The sequence below is a fragment of the Mirounga angustirostris genome, unplaced genomic scaffold (genome assembly GCF_029215605.1).
Source record: "Mirounga angustirostris isolate CCGP_5_RB_7025 unplaced genomic scaffold, mMirAng1.0.hap1 SCAF_7, whole genome shotgun sequence".
Lineage (NCBI taxonomy): Eukaryota > Metazoa > Chordata > Mammalia > Carnivora > Phocidae > Mirounga > Mirounga angustirostris.
The window spans coordinates 90,228,460-90,255,174 of NW_026991715.1; the positions used below are offsets into that span (position 1 = coordinate 90,228,460).

At 54.5% G+C, this 26,715-nt stretch overlaps 2 protein-coding genes across 3 annotated transcripts in view; one reads left to right on the forward strand and one right to left on the reverse strand.

The window, feature by feature from the left end:
• Positions 1-6,841: 6,841 nt before the first annotated feature.
• GPRIN1 (G protein regulated inducer of neurite outgrowth 1) lies at positions 6,842-18,334 on the forward strand. Of its 2 annotated transcripts, XM_064596533.1 has the most exons (3): positions 6,842-7,415; positions 8,352-8,464; positions 14,302-18,334. In XM_064596533.1, exon 3 carries the CDS (start codon positions 14,467-14,469, stop codon positions 17,365-17,367), a length of 2,901 nt encoding a protein of 966 aa, XP_064452603.1. In that variant the 5' UTR covers positions 6,842-7,415; positions 8,352-8,464; positions 14,302-14,466; the 3' UTR covers positions 17,368-18,334. The 2 variants fall into 2 exon arrangements, with proteins under 2 accessions (XP_064452603.1, XP_064452602.1); XM_064596532.1 differs by lacking the exon at positions 8,352-8,464.
• Positions 18,335-18,364: 30 nt separating this feature from the next.
• Positions 18,365-26,715, reverse strand: part of CDHR2 (cadherin related family member 2) — a 34,297-nt gene continuing 25,946 nt past the window's right edge. Inside the window, exons 20-32 of the mRNA XM_054510334.2 lie at positions 26,155-26,226; positions 25,687-25,736; positions 24,004-24,155; positions 23,749-23,857; positions 23,569-23,657; positions 23,040-23,108; positions 22,855-22,932; positions 22,700-22,760; positions 22,496-22,620; positions 21,864-21,977; positions 21,702-21,782; positions 20,918-20,975; positions 18,365-18,631 (exon numbers count right to left, since the gene is read on the reverse strand). Of these exons, the coding sequence (XP_054366309.1) occupies positions 18,497-18,631; positions 20,918-20,975; positions 21,702-21,782; positions 21,864-21,977; positions 22,496-22,620; positions 22,700-22,760; positions 22,855-22,932; positions 23,040-23,108; positions 23,569-23,657; positions 23,749-23,857; positions 24,004-24,155; positions 25,687-25,736; positions 26,155-26,226 (1,193 nt within the window). The 3' untranslated portion in view covers positions 18,365-18,496. The remainder of the gene's footprint in view (positions 18,632-20,917; positions 20,976-21,701; positions 21,783-21,863; positions 21,978-22,495; positions 22,621-22,699; positions 22,761-22,854; positions 22,933-23,039; positions 23,109-23,568; positions 23,658-23,748; positions 23,858-24,003; positions 24,156-25,686; positions 25,737-26,154; positions 26,227-26,715) is intronic.

Here is a 26,715-nt window from a genome sequence, read left to right on the forward strand (position 1 = left end):
GGTCAACAAAAACTTGGAACAAGATAATCTGGAGTTTTGTGACAAACATAAAACAGAGTGATGTGAGAGACAATGACAAGGAGAGGGTGGTGACCAGTATTAAATTGGGGTGGTCAGGTCAGACATCTGAGGAGGTGAGGTTGGAGCTGAAACTTGAATGAAAGGGGGGTTAGCATGGGAAGATCTGGGGAGAGGAGCACTGCAGCTGAGGAAGGGCCCACCTTTCTGTGTCTGTGTCAAAGGGCGGGTGGACCGGCAGTGAGGTTGAGCCCGGCCCGGCCTCCCCAGTCTGTGGGTCCAGCCCCACCTCACCTGACCCGCATCTTCCCTTCCTCCGCCTGTGCTCTTTCTTTCACCTGGATAGCTGCCCTCAATGCTGCCTATTGAAATCCATTCCTTCTCTGATCTTTTCCTTGTTCTCCAACAAGAAGTGATTTCTCATCACCCCTATCCTGCTCAGCTGGGCACCCGAGACCCCACCCCCACCCAGCACCGCACCCATGTCAGTCCTCAGAGGGCCTTTGCTGGCTGGCTCATCTGAAAATTGCCCTCTTCCCCTAATGAAGGGCTGAGGGCTGTCCTGGTGTTCCTCCCATTCGCCCGTCTCCCTCCCAGTCTCCCCACCCCCACCCCTAGTAATTTGGCTCCACAGCTTTCTCTGGAACTTTATTTTTGTTTTCTCCCTTCCCTATTTATAGCTCTCTCCCCTCCGAACCATTCCTGCATCCATCCCGTTGCCTAGAAACTGGTTCTGGGCTGAGGGTGGGGGAAGGCCAGGCCGAGCCCAGGCAGGGGGGGAGGAAGAACTGTCACCCACTCCCCCTCTCAGCGCCTCCCCCAGGCTCCTAGAAGCCCACCTCGCCCTCTGCCCAGCATCCATGGGTGTTTTTTTAAAAGATAAAACAAAATGTAAAAAACAGCATCTCTTGTGAAGTCCTTCACAGCCTCTAAAAGGACATGATGCATGTGATTTCACTCGTGCCTCTCAATATAGCCTACTCTGCCAGAGGCCTGGACCCATTTTTTCAGATGAGGAAACTGAGGCTTCAGGAAGCAAAGTCCCCACAGCTGACGTCTTCTCAGTAGCAACTCCACAGCTTTGGTTTTGTTAGTGTCAGGATATTGGCCTGAAACAATGAAAAAGAAGATTTAACAGTATAAAAAAATTCCATAATCCATGAGTTGCAGAGGCTAAAGAGAAAAATTTTGTCATGATCCTGCTGCACACTAAGCAACCAATAATGCCTCTGCCATACCCTCCACAGTGCCCCTTCCATGCTGCTCCACCAGCACCCCCTTTTCTTTAGAGGGGGAGGGGCGGGGAGAGACTCTTAAGCAGGCTCCACACCCAGCGCAGCACCTGCTGTGGGGCTCGATCTCACAACCCTGAGATCATGACCTGAGCCGAAATCAAGAGTCTGAGGCTTAACTTGACTGAGCCACCCAGGCACCCCTACCATGCCCCTTTTGATGCCCCAACCATGCCTTACCATGCCACCCCCCAGTCCCCCTACCATGTTGCCACTATACCCCACCATGTCCAGCTGTAGCTCATCTCTGGCCCTAATCCAATCCACAGGCTGGACCAGGAATCCTGAGCTTGGTTCCTGGCTCTGTCATTTCACCAACTGGGTGACCTTGGATAGTTCATGTAACCTCTCTGAGCTTCAATTTGCTCAGCTCAAAAGTAAGGATACTAATTTTCACCCTATAGCACTGATAAGAGAATTAAATGAGATACTGATGAAAAGGTGTTTTGCAAACTATAGAGTGCTGTAACATGTGAGTGATCAATTAGAATAGTAAATATTGTTACTGTTATTATCAGGGCCAAGAGGTGGGGCAGGGCAACCAAAGTGGGCCTTGGGATCAGAGAGGTAGCCCATGACCTGTGTCCGGGAAGAAGGAGCTCCTTCTCTGGCAGAATGAAGGTCAAGGTTGGGGACTGCCTGAGAACACCTGCAGACCACTGAGGAGCAGAAGACAGCTCAGAGGCCCTCTTGTGCCTGATTCCTCTTTCTCAAGCACCCCTGTTCCCTGTCCCCATCCCCTACTACCCCCTCTTCCTGTCCCCCCTGCCCCAAGACCCACCTCTGCCTTCAAAATAGGCTCTCTGGGCAGAATGGGAGAGAGGGCTGCCAAGGAGCAGCTGGGCCATGATTCAGCCTGAGTCACCCATCCAAATCCCAGGGCCGCCCCCAGCTGGGCCAGGGCCTACAGCTGCTAGTGGGAGGGGGGTGTAGAGAGGGAGGGAGGGGGCCTATGTGGGCAGCACACTGTGCTCATAGGTGTCTAGTCCAGGGGCTCTCATGAATATCAGGGCAGTGTTGTGAGGGCCTGGGAGTGATGCATATGAGGAGGTCGGGGTGGGGAAGGTCACCCCATGGACATCAGTTATCTGGACTGACTGAGGAGGCAGGGTTTGTGTGTGTGTGTGTGTGTGTGTGCCTGCACATGCATGGGGTGTCACACGTATATGTGACTAAATGAAGAAGGGCTAATGGTGTGGGCAGGAGTTTTGCTCCCAGCTTTGTCACTTTCTAGCTGTGTTACCCTGGCAAGTTACTTAACCTCTCTAAATGTCTGTTTTCTCACTTAGGAAATGGGAAGCATATTATCAATCTCAGATGGTTTTCCTTAAGTATAAAATGTAATAAGATGATGATTGTAAAACACCTAGGCAGCCAGTGAAGGGTACACCACTACCACCACCGTCATCATCTAGGGTATAGTGGATTATACATTGCTTGCGTGAGGATGGATACATATCTGAGTGTTTGTATTCAGGTGAGTCTGTACAAGCCTCGGTGGGGCAGGGGTCTGGATGAGTGTTTCTTGAAGAACTGGGTGAATGTGTATTGTGTGCATGTCTCTGAAGCAAAGATAAGAACTCTTCACAAAGTGGGTTTCCCCCCATACACACACACACACACACACATCACACATCACACTTTCCCTAGAGGCCATGATTTGCTGAAATTCAGCCTAGACCAGGACCAGTGTTCAGGCAAAGGAGCTGAGAAACTGTGGACGCTGTTATATCAGGAATCTCAGACTTTCTCAAACGCCTTTAACCTCAAGCAAAGCTGGAATGGGTGTGAAGAGGGAATGTTTGATGGAGTGGATATGAACATGAGAGAGCACAAGGTGTGTGTGTGCATGCACACACGCGTGCACAGAGGGGTGGAATTGGGGGGTGGCTGCGTCTGCTCTGGTACAGTCTGCTCGTCTCCATGGCACCTGTCACCACACACGCGTGCTTTTCGGAAAGTCACTGGGATGTTTATTCCACCCCCAGCCTGGGTGCCAGCCAAGGAGCTGCAGGCACTTGTTTATCTTCTGGTGCGTAAGAGTGTGTGTGGCTTCCCAGCAGCAGGGCAACCCGAGATACATGCGCACACACACTCTCACGGGTGTGGTGACCGTGTTAGTTATCACAGGGTGAGCCACAACCTGGGCCCGGTCAGATTTGCTCCACATGGGGACAGAGATGACCCCCCAGCAGCTCCAGGGAGACACACCACCAATTCAGCCACCCCCAAAGCTCCAGGAAAGTATGAGAGCCGGTTGCCCTGGCTGTGGTCTTGTGCTCTGGTCCCACCCCCAGAACTAATCACTGCATAGCGGTTGGTCAGGCCTAGGTCACTGCCCACCCCTAAAGCTGACAGGGAGGCCCATCCTACCCCACCACATGGACTGGAGTGGGAAGGTGGTTCCCCAAGGAAAATGGAGGTGCTGAGGTCAAAAAGGGTGCACAGGACTGGCCTTGCCATAACCCTGGCACCTACCATGAGTGCTACACTATGCTTGGTGCTTGGTTTTATTTCTCCCTATATCCTCTTCAGGACTCTGAGAGCTGAGTTACATAGGATGAAGTTGAGACTCAGACAGACCTCAATCAAGGCCACACAGCTAGTTGCTGGCAAAGTCAGGATCTGCCTGCTTCCATGTCCTTTTTGAGCTCCCACTCTGCTTTAGCAAGTGTTTTGTTGTCTGGAAATTTTCATTTTTAAACATGTTTATATCAGTAAGTCCCCATGGAACAAAGGTGGTTGGAGAGTGTGACAAAGGGCACAGATGGAAAGAGGCCCTGACTGTGCCCATGTAGCAGACACAGCTGGAGCTCTGACCACATCCTTTCAGATGCCCTTATAATTTATGTGCCCACCAGCAAGACTCCCAACAGGTGGTACCTGCATCCTTGTCAAAAATCTGCCCCTGGGCTTTAGAACCCGCTTTACCCACATGAACTGTGGACCAGAAGTGCCTGGGAATTAACACATAGCTCCATGGGTTGGCCCTTCATCCATGTCTCCCAGGTGCTGGGATATAAATACACCAGATCACTTACCCTCAGCCAGGGGAATTCTGAGGTGCACATTTACCCCATTTTCTAAAACTTCCTGCAGGATTACACTTCACCCACCCACTGGGATAGTTGGCTTAATAACCATCTCTTATTGGATGCCTTCCCCTCCTGGGTCACCTTCCCACTCCCCTGCTGGTGTCTCTGCACCTCCCAAATGAACCACATTGCCTCAGTCTTCATCTCAGGATCTGTGAGCTGCCCCAGGGCTCTGGTTCCCGTCCTCTTCTTCCACCCTGAGCATCTGGGCCCAGGCATTTGCTCTCCCTTCCTGGCATCTTCCCTTTCCCTCACTACTGGCCCCTCTCATCAGAATTTAACTGCCTCCAAATCTCCTCAACTTAACCTCCTACCCCACTGTAGAGCTTACGATATTGCCTGTCTCCCTCCAAGCCCAAATTTGCTGAGAGAGTCATCTTCTTGCTCTCTTTACTTCTTTACTCCAATTTACTCATCAATTCCCCCGCCCCAAGTCTGCCTTCCACCCCCACCACTCCACTCACTGTGCTTTCATCAAATTTCCATTACCTTCTTTGCAAAGTCCAGAAATCATCTCTCAGGCCATATCTTGTGTGCCTTCCTTCTGGAATATTCTCTTCCCTTGGCTTCTAAGGCATCATTCTCCTGAGTTTCTCCTGGTTTATCAGATTACTGTTTCTCATTCTTTTTTGCAGTCTTCTTTTCCCAGCTGGTACCTTAATGTTGGCATTCCTCAGGGTGGATGTAGGGCTCTTGTCTCACCTTATTTGGTCTATACTCATTCTTCATGTACTGACACCCCTCTCATGACTTCCATCACCAGAACCCTGGTTTGTCTCCAGCCTGGCCACTCAAGAGCTCAGTTTTAGACTCAGACGTCTCAGCATGGTGGCCCCACAAGCTCCTTCTTTCCCCAGGGCTCATCAGATGTACCTGTCCTCCATCCACTCAGCTCCCCAGGCAACAGAATCCTCTCTCCCCTCACAGGCACAACCACCCATGACCAAGACCTGTTGACTTTACCCCTAAATAGGTATCAAACCCGGCCCCTCTTCTCTATTCCAACAAACACTGCCATGTTTCGGGCATCATCATCTCTCACCTGGACAACTTCACGGCGTCCTCACTCATGCCCTGGTTCTACTCCTATCCACCCTGACCCTGACCCCCAGGGGGAGCTTTTTAGATCACAGGTTGGTTCTTGCCAACTGTCATGTCTTTTGAACCTCTCCAAGACTTGATGTCTTCATCCGTATCATGGGGCCAATAATGTTTACCTGGAAGGACTGTAGGGGGAATAAAATGAAACAATGAATGTAGAATAGGGTTTGAATACTGTGAAGCGATAGTGCTCTTGTGGGCAGTGAATTAACAATTTTCAGGGCCTGAAGCGTTAGGAAGCATCCCTTGTGTTTGGTGTTGTCCATGGTGCTGACGGCATCTTGAGGTTTTCTGCTTCCCTGGGATGCTGGCTGAAGACGTTGGTCCGATAGATTTTCTTCATTTACTACCTGGATTTTTAAAAGATCACGGTGATTTATGATTCACCATGTAAGTGGGAGGAATAGGAGCTAAGGGTTTAGCGTGAGGTTTCAGAAGTTAGCTCCACTATTAACTAGTTGTGTGAACACGAAGTAACCTATCAGTATCTCAGTTTTCTTATCTGAAAAATGGGGATATAATATATAAATACTAATTTGCTCCTAAGTGATTGGAAATTGAAATTTTATGACACAGTAACAAAAACTTAGCACGGTTTCTACCCCTAAATAAACGTTACATTAACCTTAGTTGTTACCATTTTTAATAGGTGGCCTCCCTGTACAGGTAAGGTTTTATCACCTCTCGGCAATTACAGAATTATTTGTTCTCCTCTGGGAGGTCAAAGAGGAGGGGACTATTTCTCTGCGAAGAAATGTCGAGGGGAGGGGCGCCTGGGTGGCTCAGTTGGTTAAGCGACTGCCTTCGGCTCAGGTCATGATCCTGGAGTCCCGGGATCGAGTCCCACATCGGGCTCCCTGCTCAGCGGGGAGTCTGCTTCTCCCTCTGACCCTCCTCCCTCTCGTACTCTCTCTCATTCTCTCTCTCGCAAATTAAAAAAAAAAAAAAAGAAATGTCGAGGGGGGTGGTAGACAAAAAGGCCTCATGTCCTTGGCAGTTCAGATTCAACGGGAAACCCCTGAACACCTACTTCATCCTTCCAAGACCACTGTGAGGTGATTAATGTTAGTCCCATTTTATAGATTGGGAAACTGAGGCTCAAAAATGGGGAAATAACTTGCTGAAGGATACCCAAGGGAAGAGAACCGAGCTTTCATAGACCAGAGAGTGGGCGGGCACCCTGGCTGGGGAGGCCCGTAGCGAGGGAATCGAAGGAGCCTCGCTCCCACCCTACTCGTGTCCCCTTAACTCGCGGGAGCGTGGGCGGTGGCGAGACAAAGGGGCGGGGGCGGGGCGGGGTGCGGGGAGAGAAGGCCGGAAGTGCGGCCAAGGCGGAGGGGAAATTTCCGCGCAGGGGGAGCTCGGAGATCGCGCCGACCTGGGTCCCTATCCAGGCGCTGCGTGCCCTTGGACGAGGGGCTTTCCCTCTCTGAGTCCCAGTTTCCTCCTCGGTAAAACTAGTAAAGGGTGTTCGCGGGGCTGGATTGAGTGAGATCTGACGGGCAACGCGCCCCGCCCGCAACAGGAGCGCAGCAAATGGGCAGGCGCTCCGCCCCTCAGTCTCCCTGTCTGTGAAATGGGAACCCGGTCGAGGAGGGCGGGGAACCCAGGAGCCCCCGGACCTCGGTGAGGAGTGCGGGGCGAGGGGCGAGGGGCGCCCTCCCTCCCTCGGGCCTCCTTTTCCTCGCCGGCACCGCCCCCTCCCGGCTTCGGAGGCCGCCAGTCGGCCAGCGCGCATGCCCGGGGCGGGGCGCAAGGCGAGAGCGCCGAGCGGGCGCGGGGGACGGCGGCGCGGAGTCCGCGGGTCCGCCCGCCAGCCCCGCCGGAGGCAGCCGAGGCCGCTCGGGCGGCGGCGGCGGCGGGAGCCGGAGCGCAGCGCGCCAAGGAGACGGAGAGGCAGCACTGTCGGGTAAGCTCCTAGCCTGCACTTGCTGCCCGCTATGGGCGGGCGACATCGACCCCGTTCCTTGGCTCCCGGCCGCCCCGCAGCCTCTGTCCAGGGTCCTCGAACCACCTGGGTGGCGGGGCTCGCGCACCATGCATGGCGTGTGCCCAGCGTGCGCCCGGGATGTGTGTGTGCGCGCTCGGCCGGGGGCGGCGGGTGTCCATTTCCAGGCTCCTCGCCGGGGCGGGGCAGGGCAGGGCGGGGGCGGGTCCCGCAGCCGGGGGCCGGGCACTGGAGGGGCCCTGAGGGCCAGCCAGCCCTGTGTGTAGGACCGGGACCCCACGCCCGGCCTCGCCGCGTGCGGCCGCATTGTTCAACAGGGCTGTGCGGGAGGGGCCGCTTCCCGTCACCGCGGGGAAGGGGGTCCGCCCGCGTTGATTCATCTCCACCACCCCCCCGCCCCCCCGGAGCGAGCTCTGTGCTCGAGGGGCTCCACTGGAACCACCGGCACCACTGAGCACACTCGCCGTCGCACACTCAGTGTGGCACACACTCTGGGGCACCGTCACACACCCCATCACACACCGCGTTCACACACCTGCATCTCCCGGGTGAGGCCACGATCTTCACACACACACACACACACACACACACACACACACACACACACTGTGGCCCTTGGTCATTCCATCACACTAACAGACGGCCACCTGTGCACCCACCCAGTACACCAAGAGGGAGCCTTGCGTGTACACCCGGGCTTAGCTCCGCGTTCACACCAGACATCACCTATCACGGCACACTCAACTCAACAATACTGCCTTATCACAACACACTCGCAGCCACCCTGCTCTGGCCTGCTTGTCCCTATTCACACTTGCTCAGGGTGTCCCTCATGTACCCCTAGACCCTGGAGTAGGCTGTGCACACACTTCCTCTCCCATCCTCTCCATCTCTTAGCTTGCTGCCCATCCCCTGCACTCACTCAGCCCAAACGTGCACACCCCTGCAAGTCTACGCTTGCCCTCCTGTGGATGAATGGATGGATGGTCTGGGGCCACTTCTGGAGAAAGGTACGGCTATCACCCTTTGTTAGACTCTTTCTCCCCTGCAGCCACAGGCAGGCGGCTTTGCTGCCCCAGGGATACTAGGAGACAAGGGGCCAAGAGGGTGAGGGGCAGCAGACCAGGATTGTCAGGCACACGCTCACGCCTGCTGAAGCACTCCCAGCCTTTGTTGCTCTTGTCACATGGGAGGAGGTGTTTGCAGGTGCTTGGCAGCCCTGGCTTCATAGTGGGAAGAAATCCTAAGGAGAAGGAAAGGGCTGGCCAGGTCCCTGGGCCAGAATAAGCATTCGCAGAGGCTGCTCTGCTCAGGAGTGGGGCCCATGCACCTGTGCACACAGCCAGGCCAGCTCTCTGTGAGGGACCCTGAGGCCATGTGGCCACACATGCGCACACCCACAGGGTCCAAGTGGCCCCCACAAGACAAAGTACATAAGCCATTCTGCACATACAAGTTGCATGTATACACACCAAGCTCTTCTTGAGCAGAATGCAGGAGCCAGGTCCTGGCTCTCCAGGCTGGTCTAAGCTGGCACGGACATCTACGTGCAGTCTCCACGCTCCTCTGCATGCCAGGTGAGCTGGCCCACACACCTAGGGGATCGGTTCAATCTTTTACCTCAATCAGGTCACATAAGCGTGCAGGTTCATCTGTTCATCTTGGTGGGTGTGTGCATGTGGGGACACTCATGCTTCCTCAGGCCCAGGGGATTGGGAGGACTCTTGGCCTGGCCCCAAAGAGCAGAAAGGGGCTTTAAAAGCCAAGCGTCAGTGTCCAAAATCTTAGCTGATACAAGCAGGAAGAACCCAGGCTTTGGGTTCAGACACAACAGGCTTTGAACTACAGCCTCCTGCACCAGCTGTGTGCCCTTGTCAAGTCTTTTCTCCCTCTGACCTCAGTGTCCGCATCTGTGAAATGGGATGATAATGCCCCCCTCATGAAATCATTGTGGAGTCCAGAGACCAAATGAGCCTGAGAGTGCTGGGCCCAGGGCTGAGCACACAGTGGGAGAGTGATGGGCCTGGGTTCCAGTGGGAGGGCTGGGCACAAGGAGGGGGCACCCCCGGCCTGGGCTGCCTCTTGGAGAAGTGGCTTGAGGATATTGAGGATCCCTCGAGAGCCAAGAAGCACCCAGTAGAACTGTGAGCAGCAGAGCCTCTGGGAACGGTGCCTTGGCAAATCTTAAACCCAGGGCTGGGCCAGCAATTCTAGATATAACTACATCCCTTCCCCCATTTCACAGACTAAGGCCCAGACTGTGGAAATACTCAAATTCATGGAGCAAGTCAATGACCAAGCTGGCGCCTGACCCCACATCTTTCTAATGCCCTGGCCAGGCTCCTCGTCCCTACCTCAGACCTTCTTCTGTGTCAGAGAACTGCTCGCTGGGAACCAAGAAGCCAACCTTTTCCAGGGGGGTTTTCAGAAGAGACGTGTTACCAGCTGGGCCATGCCTGCCTCTCTGTTTCCTCTTCTGGAAAATAAGAACACAGCACCTGCCAGGCAGGTGTATGGGGTCTGCACAGAGTAAACGTACTAAAGGCTTGCTGTGTGTAAGGTCACCTCCCACCCTTCTCAGCATCTAGGTCAAGGGTCAAAACTCAGGTGGCTAGGGGTGCCTGGATGGCTCAGTCATTAAGTGTCTGTCTTTGGCTCAGGTCATGATCCTAGGGTCCTGGGATCGAGCCCTGCATGGGGCTCCCTGCTCAGTGGGAAGCCTGCTTCTCCGTCTCCCACTCGCCCTGCTTGTGTTCCCTCGCTCGCTGTGTCTCTCTCTGTCAAATAAATAAATAAAATCTTCGAGAAAAAAAAAAACTCAGGTGGCTATAGGCCAGGTGTATAGCCTACACGAGGGGCTGGCTATAAGAAAAAGGAGTCAGTGATCCATAGCAACAGGCAGTCAGCCCCAGTGTCCAGGACACCATAGGGAGGGGTGGAGATTGTGGCTAATTGGAGAGTACACCCCCATCCAAGAAGGCAGCCACTGTTTGGCTCCGGCTGACTGTTGCCACGCAGGAAGCATGCTCAGATTGCCAAATTTTAGTTTTCCCAGAGAATCTGGAAATCTGATTTTCACATGAAATCTTCTAATTTTAAATGTTGATCAGTTAACTCCTTTAAAAATTTCTTTTTAGCGCTCTGGGTCAAACAAGCAGGTCTGAGGGCTAGATTCTGCCAGTTTGTGCCTCTGCTACAGGCCGTCCGTCCCCTGCCCCCTCCTGGGAGCACAGCTGGGCTCTGACAGGCGGGAGTAGATGAAAACAGGCCTTCCATGTACACAGCCCAGCCCTAAAGTGAGCAGAGCCCTGCACACCCCTCATCCTCTCTAATCCTCACAGCAGCCTCGTGGGAGCAGAGGCGGCTTCGTCAGGGTCCCCAGTGAGGAGAAGGGACTTGCCTGAGCTCATAGAGCTGCTAAGTGGGCAACCGCCTCCTCTCTCTCCCCTTCCAACTTCACTCCAGCCACTCTGGCCTTTTCATGGCTGCCTCAGGCGCTACCGCCTCAGAAGGGCCTTCCTCAACCAGGTGTGTAAACCAGCTGCCCCCCCCCCATAGTCCCACAAGTACCTCAGCTCAATTTCCAAAGTCAAGTGCCCCGTTGTCCTCTGCAAGACTGCTCCTACCCCAGTGTCCCCATTCTAGTGATGACCCCCATCCGCCCAAGTCCCATAAGCCCAAAGCCTGGGGGACATGGTGGTGAATAGTATCAGCTCAATCCCTATCCAGTGACTCAAGGTCTAGGCAGGGATCCAGGGGTATAAAGGGCAGAGTGACATGTGTCTGGTTAGGGGAAGAACAAGAGGCCGTAAGAACTCCTAGGATGCTGGTGGGCAAAGAAGCTCACTGGAGGAGGGGGCATTTGAACTGGGACCTGAAGGTTTAATGAGAGTCAGGCAAGAGGGTGTGTAGAGGCCGAGGTGAGAGAAACTGTGAAGCCATGGATGAGCCCAGAGAGGTTATAGTGCGTGCATGCATGCGTGTGTGTGTGTGTGTGTGTTTGTATGGACTTTGGGGGAGTGCGTACTGAAAGGTAAAGTTTAGCAGGTAAGTAAGTACACAGAGGCTTGGAAGCACATTATAGAATTGGACTTGACCCTAAAGGTAATGGGGAGTCATTAAGGTTCCCCCCCCCCGTTTTTAAAAAAAGTAATATATGCACACATAACCAAAATTTCATGCATCACAAAGGGGCATACCAAAAAAAAATCTCTTCCACCTCCAGATCCTTGGTCTCACTTCCCAGAGGCAATTGCTACTAAGTTTCATGGATTTCCTTCCATAAATTTTCTTTTTATAAATAAACCCATATATGTGTATCTGTCTTTTTTCTTGTCTGCATGCATGGAATCCCACTTGCCCTGGCTTTTTTCACTTAATTTATCTTAGGCATCTTTCCTCATCACTCTACACATTCTGATAGCTGGTGGGGGTGGGGGGGTGCCATGTGGCTGTCCCATATTTCATGAACTGGCTTCCAGTTTTTTTTTTTCTCATCACCAGCCATGTTCTTGTGTACCCTTGGTGCACCATTGACCCATCTTCAAGACCATTCCTGGAGGCGGGCTTGCTGACCTAAATGCCAAGTGCATTGTAAACTTTTATAGGAATTGACAAATGTCTTTCCAAAAAGATTACAGCCAATTTACTTCCCTAGCAAGAGCAAGGAGGGGTTGGGGCCAAGGAGTAGCATGTTGGACCAACATCTTAAAAAGATCATTCAGTCTTTCGTTTAACAAATATGCCTAGGGGGCTACTGGCTTACTATATGCCAGTTATTGTTCTCAACCCTGAGGGTATATAAGTAAATATCATAAAGTCCCCATCCTCCTGGAGCTGACATTCTAATGGAGAGACAAACCATAAGTAATAAACCACTGTATGTAATATATCAGATGGTAAATGGGTAATATGAAGAAAAGCTGAGCAAGGCAAGGAGGATGGAGAGTGCCCACCAGTGCTGGGGAGGATGGGTCAGGGAAAGCTGCAGGGAGCAGGCCATGCAGATTTCAGGAGGGAAAGCATTCCAGGCAGAGGAAACAGCCAGTGCGAAAGCCCCAAGGCAGCCTGTGTGACTGGAGCAGCGTAATCAAGAGAAAGAAGTAGGAGACAAGGTCAAGATCAGTGATGGCGCCAGAAGATCAGGGACATGTACGGAGTTTACTTTTACTTGGCATGGTTTGGGGAGATACTGCATGGTTCTGAGCAGAAGAGGGATGGGCTACCTTGGGTCTTACTAAGATCCTTCCAGCTTCTGTGTTGAGAATGAACCATATGGGTTGAAGGAAAAAGCCGGGATAATCCAGGTGGGAGATAGTGTGAGTTCAGCTCAGGAGAGTGGCCAGATTCTGGCTATATTTTGCAGGGAGATCTGTTATGTTTTGCTGGTGGATGGGACGTGGGGTGTGTGAGAAAAGTCAAGGGTGATTGTAGGGCTTTTGGCCTGAGCACTCGTGAGATGGCTTTGGGAAAGATGGTGGAGCAGGTTTGGGGGGGATCCAGTGCGCTAGTCACTCAGGCTGTGGATGTGTAGTTGGGATGAAGTTGCTCGCAGATCCAGCTGCCTGCCAGAGCCTCTCCCTGCATGTTCCCCAGACACTGCACACTCAGCCTGTCTAAACACAGCTCCCCTTTTCCCCAGATCTCCTGCCTCACACCCCCCAACCCTGGCCAGAATCCTGCGGGCCACCCCTACTGCCTCCCCCTATGGCTGGCTGGCTCCTGTCAGTTTTCCCCAGGATCTCTCAATTCTGCCAACTCTCTATTCCTTGGACCTTTACCGTGCCAGTTCTCATCTAGATTATTGCAGAGAAGGGCTGGGTGAATGAATGAAGAATTGGAAGAATAAAAGGTTAAAGAATGGTTGGCTAGCCCCTCTCCTCCCGCCTCCACACCATCCCAGAGCAGTCTTTGAAATCTCACATTTCAGACTATGTCCCTTCCTCAACTATTAATCATTCACAACTCCCCAGGGCCTGCACAGACCAAAACTGTGGCCTACAGACATATTTTGTTTGAGCCACATAGTGTTTTTCTTTTTTGATCTTGAATTAGGATATTTTACATTAAAGTTCTGGATCTCCTGCTACTCACTGATACTACCAGGATGCATTTCTCCGGAACAGAATGTGGCTAGTGGAGGAGTGGCTCCCCCTGTAAACAGGGCATGCACTCTCTGCTGCTTTCCCTACCATTCCCTATTGTACTATACCCAGCCTGCTTCCCTCACGAAAATTACCTACCTGGCCCCTGTGGCATCAGAGTTTGTGACCTGTGGCCTAGATGAAAAAAGCATAACTTCAGGGTAGCATGCTGTATGGGGTGGGCTGACAAGGAAGATGAAGGGTGCATGCTGCATGGGGTGATGGTAGATGAAGTTGAAAAGTTAGACTGTGAGGGCACCTGGGTGGACAGTCCGTTAAGCATCCGACTTTTGGTCTCAGCTCAGGTCATGATCTCAGGGTCGTGGGATCAAGCCCCACATCAGGCTTCTAGCTCAGTATGGAGTCTGCTTGAGACTCTCTCTCCCCCTCCCTCTGCCCCTCCCATGTTCTCTCTCTCTCTCTATTAAAAAAAATAATAAATTTTTTAAAAAAGAAAAAAAAAGTTAGACTATGGCCAAGTTCTGAAGGGCCTTGAATGCCATTTTAGGAAGTCTGACCTTTATCCAGAGGGCCATAGGAAGCAGAGAAGCAGGGGAGTGATATGGTGGGACAGGAGATGACCAGATGGGGGCAGAGAACCCAGTGAGGAGGCCCAGCTGCTTGGAAAGGGTGGGAGGGAAAAGACAGAGGCTCCTCCCCACTGGGTCTTCCCTGAGTCTGAGTCTGTTTTCTTTATGTTTCAGAACCAGATAGCAGCCTGGGGCACAAGTATGGTCAGGAGGGCAGTTGGGCAGTGCTGAAGACCCAGCCCGGCTCCAGCTTCTTTGAAAGAACTCCAGCCCCCAGCCCCTCAGCCCACAGCCCTCTGCTGCCCACAGGATGGGAGCCTGGGGGCTGGGAACCCAGCCATGAGGGACTGCTGCCCCTCCCAGCAGAAGGCCAGCCCTGCACCCTCTAGGCACAACCCTGCCCCAAGCCCAGGCATGGACTCCAGACACAGCAGCCCCGCTGGGGCTGGGGAAGGGGCCTCCTGTTCTGAGGGCCCTGGCGGGAGCTTGGCCTGCCCCTCCCTGACCTTCATCCCTCCCCAAGAGGCAGCTACCAAGGAGACATTGGGGGCACATGGAGCCTTGATCTCAGGGACACCAGAAGCCACCTTCTCTGGGAAGCCAGAACCTGTGTCCTCAGCGAAAACTGATCCCTCATCCTTGGAGAACAGAAATCCTATGTTTTCAGAGAAGATGGATTCCAAGTCTTCAAAGCAGGCAGATTCCACTTTCATAGGAAAGGAAGATGCTGGGTCCTTGAGGAAGGCAGATCCCATGTTTATAGTAAAGACAGAGCCTACAGTCTTGGGAAAAGGGGATCCTGTGGCTTCTGGAAGGATGGATCCTGTGACCTCAAGAAAGGAGGATCCTGGATCCTTGGGAAAGGTAGATCCTGTGTGCTCTGACAAGGTGGATCCAGTGTCCCCAGGGAAGGAAGATCCTGTATCCTCTGCCAAATTGGATCCTGAGTTCCCAAGAAAGGAGGAGCCCAGGTATTCAGGAAAAGAGCTTCCTGTGGCCTCAGAAGAGGTGGCTCTTGCATCTGTGGGGAAGGCAGACCTTGTGTCCTTGGGAAAGAGAGATCCTGGGCCCTCAGGAAAGATGGATCCTGGGTCCTTGGAAAACACAGATTCTGCAACTGCAGGAAAGCTAGATCCTGGGTTCTTGGCAATACTGACTCCAGGGTCATCAGGCAAAACTGAGCCTGTGTCTCCAGGAACAGTGGCTCTGGGGTCCTCCAGAAGGATGGATCCTACTCACTTGGTGATGACAGATCCTGCATCAATGGGAAGTGCAGAAACCGGGTCCTCCACAAAAGAGGACCCTCAGTTCCTGGGGAAGATGGATCCTACCTCCTTGGGAAAGGGAGATCCCATGTCTATGAGAGTGATAAAAACCATGTCTGCTGGGCAGGTGGATGCTGTATTTTCAGGAAAGATGGAACCCACATCTTTGAAAACTGTGGATCCTGTGTCTTCAGGCAGGGTGGGTCAAGTTTCTTTGGGAAAGATGGATCCTGTGCCCTCAGGAAAGCCAGAGCCCTTGTCTACTGGGCAGGCAGAACCAATGTCTGTCGGAAAGACAGAAACTGTCTTATCACAAAAGGAGGACCCAATGCCCTCCACAAAGGCGGATCCCATTTCTGTGGGACATACAAAAACATCATCTTCTGGAAAAGTGAATCCCGAATCGAAAGGAAGGATAGACCCTGTGCCCTCAGGTCCAGGGAATCCCAAATTCTTGGGGACAGCAGGACCCTCATCCTCTGTAAAAGCTGAGACAGTGACTGAGGGGAAAACAGATCCACTGTCCTCAGAGAAGGCAGGTCCTATGGTTTCTGGAATAGTGGGTCCCACAGCCTCAGGGAAGGCTGACCCCCTGGCCTTGGGCAAGGTAGACACTGTGAGCAGAGGGAAGGCAGAAAGTGCTCCCCCTGGAGAAGTGGATTCTGTGTCTTCGGGAAAAGTGGCCCCCATGATCCTAGAAAAAACGGTCCTGGCATCCTTGGGAAAAGCAGACGCTGTCCCAGAGGGAAAGGTGGATCCTTTGCCTCCAGAGAAGGGGAATCCTATGAACTCCACAAAGGTGGATCCCAGGGCCTCAGGGAAGGCAGAACCCAAGTCTGAGGGCAAAGCAGAAACAAAGCCCCTTGGGCAGGAGGGCCCTGTTTCATGGGGAAAAGCAGAGGCTGCATCTCTGCGGGAGAAGCCACTGGCCTTGGAGAAAGGGGAGCCGGAATCCTCAGGAAAAGTAGACCCTATTGCCCCTGGGAAGGTGGAGCCTGTGATCCCGGGGCAGGCCGATGCTGCGCCTCCAAGGAAAGCAGAGTCCCCATCCTCGGGGAAGTTGGCCCCCCCGACTCTGGAGAAGGCAGAGGCCTCCTCCTCCAGGCAGTCAGATGGCAAACCCTGCGGCCCAGGCCCTTCTCCCGCGGGGGCCGGTAGTGGCGGAGGCCTCTTGGAGCCAGTGCCCAGCACGGAGGCCTCCAGCCCAGGCCAGAAAGACCTGGTGGCCGCTGGGGCTGAGAGAAGCCCGGGCCCTGAAGCCACAGGGCCCCCACCCGGGCCGCGGACTCGTGACAACTTCACTAAGGCTCCGTCGTGGGAGGCGAGCGCCCCGCCACGCGAGGACGCGGGGACGCAGGCGGGCGCGCAGGCCTGCGTGTCGGTGGCCGTGAGCCCCATGTCTCCGCAGGACGGCGCGGGCGGCCCGGCCTTCAGCTTCCAGGCGGCGCCTCGCGCGCCCAGCCCGGCGCCCAGGCCACCCTCGCGCCGGGACGCGGGCCTGCAGGTGTCGCTGGGCGCCGCCGAGACGCGCTCCGTGGCCACCGGGCCCATGACGCCGCAGGCGGCCGCGCCGCCGGCCGCGCCACCCGCCTTCCCCGAAGTGCGGGTGCGGCCCGGCTCCGCGCTGGCGGCCGCCGTGGCGCCCCAGGAGGCGGCCGAGCCGGTGCGCGACGTGAGCTGGGACGAAAAGGGCATGACGTGGGAGGTGTACGGCGCCGCCATGGAGGTGGAGGTGCTGGGCATGGCCATCCAGAAGCACCTGGAGCGACAGATCGAGGAGCACGGCCGCCAAGGGGCGCCTGCGCCGCCGCCGCCCGCCGGCCCGGGACCGGGCTCGGGCCCGGGCCGTGCGGGCTCGGTGCGCGCGGCGCCCGCCGAGGGTCCCGCCAAGCGCCCGCCCGGCCTCTTCCGCGCGCTGCTGCAGAGTGTGCGCCGGCCGCGGTGCTGCTCCCGAGCCGGACCCACGGCCGAGTGATCTGCTCCCCTTTTATACGCCCGGGTTTCCAGCCTTTCCAGGCTCCCTTCTTGAGCCCAAGATCCTAGAAGGGATCGCCTCGACGGGCGGGAGGCCCACTGAGCGGTGGGCAGCCTCTAGGGCCTTCTCATCCTCTTCTTCCCAGCCTCCTCCCCTGCCAAACTCACAAATGAACCCTCTCTACCCGGCCCCCTCATGGTCATGGGACCACGAACCCAGCCCCGACACACACACACACACCCCGTCCCCTTCCAGCTCTCAGCTCCACTCCTTCCCCGTCACCCGGGGTTACCTTGGGGATCTGCTCAGCAGGCCGGGCCCTGAGAGCTGAGGCAGGCTCCTGAGATGTCCAGGCTGGTAGGCTGAAGTCTTCAGTGGCTGCCTGGTCCCCAGAACGGGAGAGACTGTGTACAAAAGCTCCAAGTGTGCAAGGATTGGTGTGTGAGACCCCTGAGTGTGCAAGGCTTCAAATATGGGGCCCCCGGAAGAGTGGTGTGTGTCCATGCGGTGGGCTGGCCCCCATGGCCGGGGCATGTCTTGCATGCTGGTAGTCGTCCCCAACTCCTATCTCCCCCTCATCTGGCCCAGCCCCCAGCCCTATCCACCCTCACTGGACACTGTTCACAATTCCTGACAGGGGGAAGGCAGCTGCAGGAATGCCGTGGGGGCGCAGTTGGAAAGAGAGTCTCAGACAGGTCTGGGAATCAGTCAGAAGCCAGTGGAAAGTCTTGGGTCGCAGGCAGCCTGACAGCTGGTCTTGTTTTTTGGGGGCAGGACGGAGAGCTCACTCTACAACCACAGCTGTCCTTTAAAGGCTGCCCTCTTCACCCCTCGTCCCCGTGTGCTGTGAGCCCCACGAGTCCCTTGTGACCACTCAATACCCCTGTCCCCACCCCCCCAGCCACAGTTTTTGGCTACAAACTGTCACAATATACGTTGGTAATAAAATTTTCCCCCAGTTCTTGTCAGGTGTGATTAGCTACAAGCAGAAGGGGGCAGAGTAGCATGATATATTGTTGTGTTCACAGAGGGGTAGGTGTGGTTTGGGGTGACAAGACCTCTTCCGGGGTAGACCAGAAGAGTGGCGGCCCGTGTGGGGCTCTGCAGCAAGGGTCCTGTGGCAGGGACATCACAGGTCCGTGGTGTCCAGGCCAGCATTGGTGAAGGACAGCTCCTGCTGTCCACCTCTGCCCATCTTCCTTCCTGACAGCACCACACCCAGAGGCTCCGTATCTAGCTCCATCGGACTGTGAAGGGGTCCCTTCTGTGGGGAGAAGGAGGGAAGGTGTGAAGGGCAGGGATCCTTAAGGGAGTCTTCAAGCCCATGACAGATGGCTCCTTAACTGGGGTCCCACCTACTCTTCCTGGGGCCTCAGTTTCTTGGCTGTGTCCCAGAGGTGACCATGGCCACTAATGGTGCAGATGGGCTCAGGTGAACAGGTGAAGGGGTGGACCTGAGGGGGATGGTCTACTCTGGCCTTTGCCCTGATCCACGGACACAGTAGGACTTCGGTGTTCTTCCCAGTCCTGAATAATACCGGGCTCTGTGTCCTGTGCCAAGGAGTCAGTCCAATTCAATTCCTGCCACCTGCACCCCAAGGCAGGCATTATGCTGGGTGCAGCCCATCCATTACCTAAAGTCCCCACAGGAACCCCCTAAGGCAGGGATCCTGTACCCCACTTTACAGATGCGGAAACTGAGACTCGGAGGGCTCTCATGGCCTGGAAGAGGCAGAGCAGGGTTTGGATCACTGGTCTTGTTGGTTCTAAAGACTGTCCATTGCTGCCCCTGGTTGAGTGCGGCATCTCCCCCTGCCACCCTCAAAGGGCCACATCACACCCAGGGTCCCACCTGCAGTTCATCATGGCACTCACTCATCTTCCTGCCTTTCCTCTTCCCCCTCCCCATGCAACTTGCCACACACTCACACCTCCTCACAAGTACGCCCTCCTGCGGACCATCCCCCAGGCTCAGCTATGCCAACATAGAGACACCTATGGGGGCAGAGCCCCTGCCACCATCCTCCCCAGGGCATTCCACAGGCTTTTTCCAGACGTGGGCTCTTCCGGTTCCTGGTAAACAGTGGAACATCTGAGGGGCCCCAGGAAGGACTAAACAGGGCTCCCTGGAGTTCTGACCATAGACCCACCAGTGGGATCCATTGGCGCAGTGCAGCCTAGGGAAATTCAACCTGCCCTTGGAGACAGGAGACCTGAGTTCTGGTCTGCTCTTGACTTGCAAGCTTTCTGACCTCAGGCAGGTCAACCAGAGCCTTCTGGCCTTGGTTGCTTGTGAAGGTTGGATTAAATCACCTCTCAGACCTTCCACACAAACATTTATGGAGGTCTTGGGTGAGTCAGGGCACCAAGAGATCCTCAGAAAAATGTCCCACCTGTGTTCCTCACCCAGAGACCCCAAGGCCCACCTACTGTTGCAGGAGAGGTGGTGGAGTCTTGGGCAGCTTCTCTGAAATAGAACAACCCTCTGTCATCCTAGGACAGTCTTGGCTCTTTTCTGGCTTTTGAAGGCTCCCAGTGGCCCAGCCTCTCTCCCTCTCTAGACTCATCTCTTAGGCTCCCTGCCCCTCCCAACCCACAGGTCCAGCCCCACCTGAAGTCCCCAATTCCACTCCCTTCTAGGGGTCAGCCTTGGCCTCCACGAGGGGCCACCTGCCTGGCCACAAGTTCTAACCCACAAGTGTTCTCTTCTTCCTCAGTTCCCCCCAGACATGTTCATTGGAGTTTTGGCCCCAAACCATCTTCAACCAGAGATGAGCCATCCACCTCACTTCAGCACTGCCTGGTGGCCTGGATTACCATCTGTGACCCCCATCTTTGGGGGACCATTTGGAGGCCTCCATGTTACAGCCAGATCCCTGTGCAACATTCCCACACCCCACCTGCTGATCTACTCCCTGTTCTCTATCCTGCACATTAGAACCTCAAGAGCTTTAACAACACGCTCAAGCCCAGGCCCACCCCACCCATTGGATCAGAATCTCCAGGCTGTGACACTGCATTGGCATTTCTAAAGAGTTCCCCATGTGATTCCAATCAGCAGCCCAGGCTGTGTGAACTGTTGATCTCATTGAACCACCTCACCTACTGAACAAATAATGGCACTGCTATTTATTTGAGCCTACCTTCTCTCCTTTACTAGATTACATCCACCTCCAGATTTCTTCCCCGCACCCCGCCAGCTTTCATACAAAGGGTATAAACAGAGGGAACCAGAATTTTTAGCTCTTGCTTCATGCCAGGTGGTTTTCATACCTGCTCTAACCTCATTCTCAAAAAGCCCTGCACGGTTAGTGTTCCAATCCTCATATACAAATGAGAAAACTGAGAACCAGAAGAAAGTCACCCACCCCGAGTCACACAGTGAACCAGGTGAAGAGCAAGCATTGGGCCCCATTCCAAAGCCATGGGCTTCCTAGGGCCTGGTGCGGAGACATGCATATGTCAGCAGCAGGTCTGTCCCAAACCCCACCCCTTCAGAGAAGGACCCCAAGTCAAGAAGCCCCAGGCACCAACTCATCCCCCAGCTTGCCTTGGTTATCTCCTTGTCCTTTTCCAAGTCAACAGAGTTGTCATCCAGGGAATTGAGACTGTGGGGGAGATGATGGAGCTCAGATAGTTAGTAGCCCCAGTCTTCCCTGTCCATGGCCAAGAACCACTATTGCCTCCACCACCATCACCACATGACTGTCTCCACCACCACCACCACCACCACCATCACCACCATCATCATCACCACCATCACCACCACCACCACCACCACCATCTCCACCACCATCACCTCCACCACCAACACCACCACCGTCTCCACCACCAACACCACCACCATCTCCACCACCATCACCTCCACCACCAACACCACCACCATCTCCACCACCACCACCATCACCAACACCACCACCATCACCTCCACCACCAACACCACCACCATCTCCACCACCACCACCATCACCAACACCACCATCACCTCCACCACCATCACCTCCACCACCAACACCACCACCATCTCCACCACCATCACCATCACCAACACCACCATCACCTCCACCACCATCACCTCCACCACCAACACCACCACCATCTCCAACACCACCAACACCACCACCGTCTCCACCACCACCATCACCACCACCACCACCATCACCACCATTACCATCACCTCCATCACCAACACCACCACCATCTCCACCACCAACACCACCACCATCTCCACCACCATCACCTCCACCACCAACACCACCACCATCTCCACCACCATCACCTCCACCACCAACACCACCACCGTCTCCACCACCAACACCAGGGTCACTGCTCACCTCATGTGGTCTAGGTCACTGGAGGAAGATTGGGACTCGAAGTTCAGGTCCTCGGTGGGGAGGTTCAGCATAGGATTGGCCCTGGAGAGAAGGCCTATTCAAGCAGTTGTGAACCTCAGACACCCCATGGAGCCTCTTACCCACCCTTTGAACCCTGCTCACCGCTCAGTGGTGTACATGTTCGTCCCAGGGATGGCAGAGGCTAAGGGCATCACCCCTGCCGCTGTCTTCCGGGCCTCCTTGGCAGCCTTCACAGCCCGAAGCTTCCGGTGGTAGCTGTGGAAAACTGGGGGCTAGGGGGTCACTACTTTCCCTGCACACCCACTGTGTGCCCAGTGCAGGCACTGAGAGTGTGACTTCACAACAACCCTGGCAGGTCAGAGGGTTAGCGCCATTTTACAGAGGGCACAAGTAAGAGCCAGGGAAAGGAAATGATTTGTCAAAGCCTGGCCAGTGGCAAGGCCTGGAGTCAAATCCAGATGTGGCTGCTCACTCCAAACATATTGGAAAGGGAAAAAGAAGCATTTATGAAATGCATAGTATGTGCCAGACATCTTGCTGGTGGCAGGACGCACATTGTGTCCTTGTGTGCCTTGAGGAATCTAGTGTTGTGCTCATCCTGCAAAGGAAACTGAGGCTCAGGGAGGGGAGATGACCTATCCAAGTGGTCATGACAGGTCTCGGGTGATTAAATACAGTTATACCGGATGCCTAAAAGCTTTCTCTACCCACCAGATATCTCGGATGGTGGGAAAGGTGGGGTTGAAGACACAGGGGGTGATGGGGAGCAGTACCTCTTTCGGGTACACATGAGGGCCGTGGACATGATGACGATGACCAGCAGCAAAGCCACTCCCAATCCTATGATGACACTGACTAGCAGCTTTTGCAGGTCCGACTCCTGGCTCTCCTGGGAGCCCTGGAGAAGAAGTGTGAAGGAAGTTGTGGATGGACATCCCCCGCCTCACTCCCCCATTAATTCCGCCGCTGACACTCACCAGCACCACCAGCCCCAGCTGCAGCAGCTGCGTCAGTGAGTCCTGGTCATTCCGGATCATCCTGGCCACAGACTCCCACTCAGACCCAAGGGACATTGGCACCCCCCAGGCTTTTTGCTCACCCTCCTAACCACCCCAAGGGGAGCCCCACTCACACACTCAGCTCATCAAGTGTCAGGGCTGACCCATTCGAGAAGACAAAATACGCATCAAGGTAGGAACGGCCCCGGGCCCTGGAATGGGACAGGGGCAAAGAGTAAACAGTCCAGAACCACCCAACAGGCCCATCATGCTGCTGCTTCTTGTCCTCACTCCAACCACCGGGCCTGTGGGCACTCACCGAGCCGTGGATTCTATGTCCTGAATGCTCACGACATAGACAGTAGTCCTGGTGGCCTCCACGAGAGCCCTGCAAAGGGGGCAGATGTCACAGAGTCATAGGGTAGCGACCTTAGACCAGGCCTCTGGCCGGGACTCCGCCAGTGGAATTAGGAATTGTGTGAATTAGAAAAGGGCATCTCCTCTGGACAGCTTCATTGGCTACTCAGGTAGCACCTCTGTGCAAATTAGACAAGGCAGCCCCTTCCTCTAGGGCTGGGTTTATGACTTAGCAAGCAGAATGCCCTTGTGTAGTACACAGCCTTCACCAACTATACATGGCGGCCCTATCTAGGCCTCTCTCTCCCCAGCCAACCCTAGGCTTCTGGGAGCATTGAGAGGAAGTGCGGATACAGGTACAGAATAAAGACAGGGACAAAATCAAGTGTAGGTCAGGGACAGGTTTGACATACATTCCATCCAGGACTTGTCAAGGACCAGACTCCCAGGCCCTGTTCTTCCCCACGTACCCCTCTAGGCACCAAACCTACGCGGTAATCTTGTCCATGTTGGCGCCCACCTCCTCCTTGTTCATGGAAAACTGCAACCTCACACGGTAACTTTGGTCCACAGTGAAGAGCTACAGGAGGAAGGCATGGGGAAGATGAGGCACAAGGGACCCAGGAGCTGGCAGAGGGTACTGGGGGCTAGAGGCAGGGCCCAACACTCACATTCAGGGTGATATTGGCTTCCTGAGCAGGACCCACTGAAGGTCTGTCCTGGGCCTGGACTGTCACTTGGTAAGTACCTTGGAGAGTGGAATCAAGGTTGGTCACCAGCCTATTGAAAGTAGACGAGCACAGCTCAGTCTTGGAACCCAAGCTGAAGTCCTCTGGAACTTGCTTATATATCTCCCAGGGTAGGGAACTCACTGTCTCGAGGCCCCCTAGGCTCCCCCGCCCCACCCAGGGGCTGCCCACAGTTACTCAATATTGCCAATGAACACGCTGGCTTCCAAGGAGGTAGTGACCCGGAAGAAGCTCTGGAAAGGGATTGTGGCCCCATCCTTGGCGATGAAATCCACTTGGAGGATGGAGAACAGGATGGCCCCGTTGTTCCCTGAGTCATTGTCTCTGGCCTGGGAGAAAGAATGGACAACACCTAGGGGCCAGGCCAGGCACCCCTCCAACCCCAGCAGAAATCAGCAGCTGAGATGGCCTGGGAGGCTGGTTCCAGTATCTCTGTCAGCCTCCTCCAGGCCACCCCATCTAAGCAAACACCTTAAACAGTGTGCTTGCTCTGCAAATCCAGGTTTGGACAAGTCCCTGCTTCTGGCCCCCTAACTCAACATGTTGCTGTCCGAAGTCTGTCCCATGTGGAAATCCTGCCCTGCTTCCCCCACCCACCCACTGCCACACACACACACACACACACACACTCAAATTTCCTGAGCACCTACTGTATGCCAGGCACCTTCCCTTAAATCCCTCATTTCAGTGTTTACTGACATGAATACAAATTCCCTTAGCAGACCATGAAATGATTGGAGGAGAGGACACAAACATTCTTATTCATTCTAGTGCCTTTTAGAGAAGCATATAGCCAACATACAGACCCGTGAGTCTACTGTTCAGAATGAGACCAAAGCTGGTATTTATGTTTCAAAAAAGGAATCAGGGCGCCTGAGTGGCTCAGTTGGTTAAGCGACTGCCTTCGGCTCGGGTCATGATCCCGGAGTCCTGGGATCGAGTCCCGCATCGGGCTCCCGGCTCAGCGGGGAGCCTGCTTCTCCCTCTGACCCTATCCCCTCTCATGCTGTTTCTCTCTCTCTCTCTCTCTCTCTCTCAAATAAATAAATTAAAAAATTTAAAAAAAAAGATTAAAAAAAAAAAAGGAATCAGTTTAAAGAAAATGGCTCCAAGGTATGGCCACACTCTTGACATTGGAATGCAATCGGCTGAAGATTGGAAGACTCTTTAAGGCTTGAAAGTACCTAGAGAGAGATTTACTATCCCCATTTTATGAGAGGAAACTGGGGCTCTGAGGGAGACCCTGTCCTGCTGAAGACTCAGCACAGGGAGGGGCACCCACATACCACCCAAACTCTTCACCCCCACACATCACTGCCAGGAACTGCCAGCTTCTTCCAGGAGGGAAACTGAGCCCCAGAAAGGTAGGCAGCTCCCCAGGTCAGTAAGAGGCCCCACCAGACCCGGGTGCCTGGGCTGTGTGGGAGGTCTCACTCACCCGTGTGGCATGCCCAGCACCCTCTAACAAACACACCCATGTCCAGCGCCATAAAACACTGCAAGTATTTTTATAATTTCACTCTGGAAATTATTTATCTGCAAGGAACTCATTTAATTTACAGTTGTTATGACTTGTCTGTATGACTCAAGAATTGTGGTGTAGTGAAAAAAATCTAGCCTGCAAATAGTTTTTATGGTCATGAAATTTTTATGACAACCAAATGACAATTAATGGAGTTTAATCCTATCAATTAGGCAAGTGCTCATTTCCATTCTGGGGTTTTCTTTTCATATGTTGGAGCCATTACCTTTCCTTTCTACGGTTAAAACATTTTGGGGGCAGCCAAAAGGCCTGAAGGCCTTGGTCCTGTGTCTCCCAGGGCTAACATGGATGGACAAAGGCAGGAGCCAAGGGCTTACCTGGACAGAAGCCACCTGCTGGTTGGGCACCACGAGCTCTGGGATGATAACTACAAGTGTGGACAAGAAGGAGTCAGCGGGGTCAGGGCCCATGCCCACCTGGCTAAGTGCTGATCACAAGCCCAGCTCAGGACGCAGTCCCCCCAAACCTTCCCTCAACCTCTCTATCATCAAAAACCCCCATTACAATAGCCTCTGAGTCATCAGTTAGCAGCTCATCTACCTCCCATTGTGCAGCTGGGGAAACTGAGGCCCAGAGAGGGAGGGCCTGGCCCAGGGTCCAAAATGAGTTGGGGCAGAGCTGGGGTGAAAACTCAGGTCTTCCCTCCTGCTGAAGCCCTGGGGGAGTGGCGGGACTGGAGGCCTTCCTTTCTTCCCAAGGGCCCACCCGGACCCCGAGGAGAGGGTCTGTGGGAGCTGCCCGAAGGAAATCCTGGTGGAGTATGGAAGGAAAGGCTGACCGCTTACCAAAAGTCTTATTGTCAGGCAGAAAATAGGGAGCGTTGTCATTCATGTCCTCGATAGTGATGGCGAGGCTTCCTAGAGGAACAACTTTGGCTGCTTCTGGCCTCTAGGCCAAGGCCTGACCCAGAAAGCCTGGGCCTCAGCCATGCTCCCCACTGCCTCCCTGCCATGCATCTCCCACGCACCGCCCCCTCCCCTGCTCCTGCCCTGGGGTGCCTGCTCAGTTTCCTCTGGCTTTTGTGGCAGGGAGGGGGGAAGCCCCTCGGCCGAGATCATCCGGCAAGGACTAAGCCCGGCCTGGGTGTGTCCCACCTGACTGCAGCACGAGCCTGACACCTGCTAGCTGCGTAAGCTAGGTTACTGAGCTGGCCACTGTGCGCCTCAGTTTCCTCATCTATAAACCGGGACAGGGATCCCCGACCCCACCGGTTGAGTGGGGAGGAGCACAAAGGAGTGCTTTTACGGTGCCTGGCACAGCTCTCGGCCGCAGGACGGTCTTGAAGCAGGCCAGCTGTTAGTGTGGTTCTTCGAGCCAGCACGATCAGAGGCGGGGTGTGAGCACCG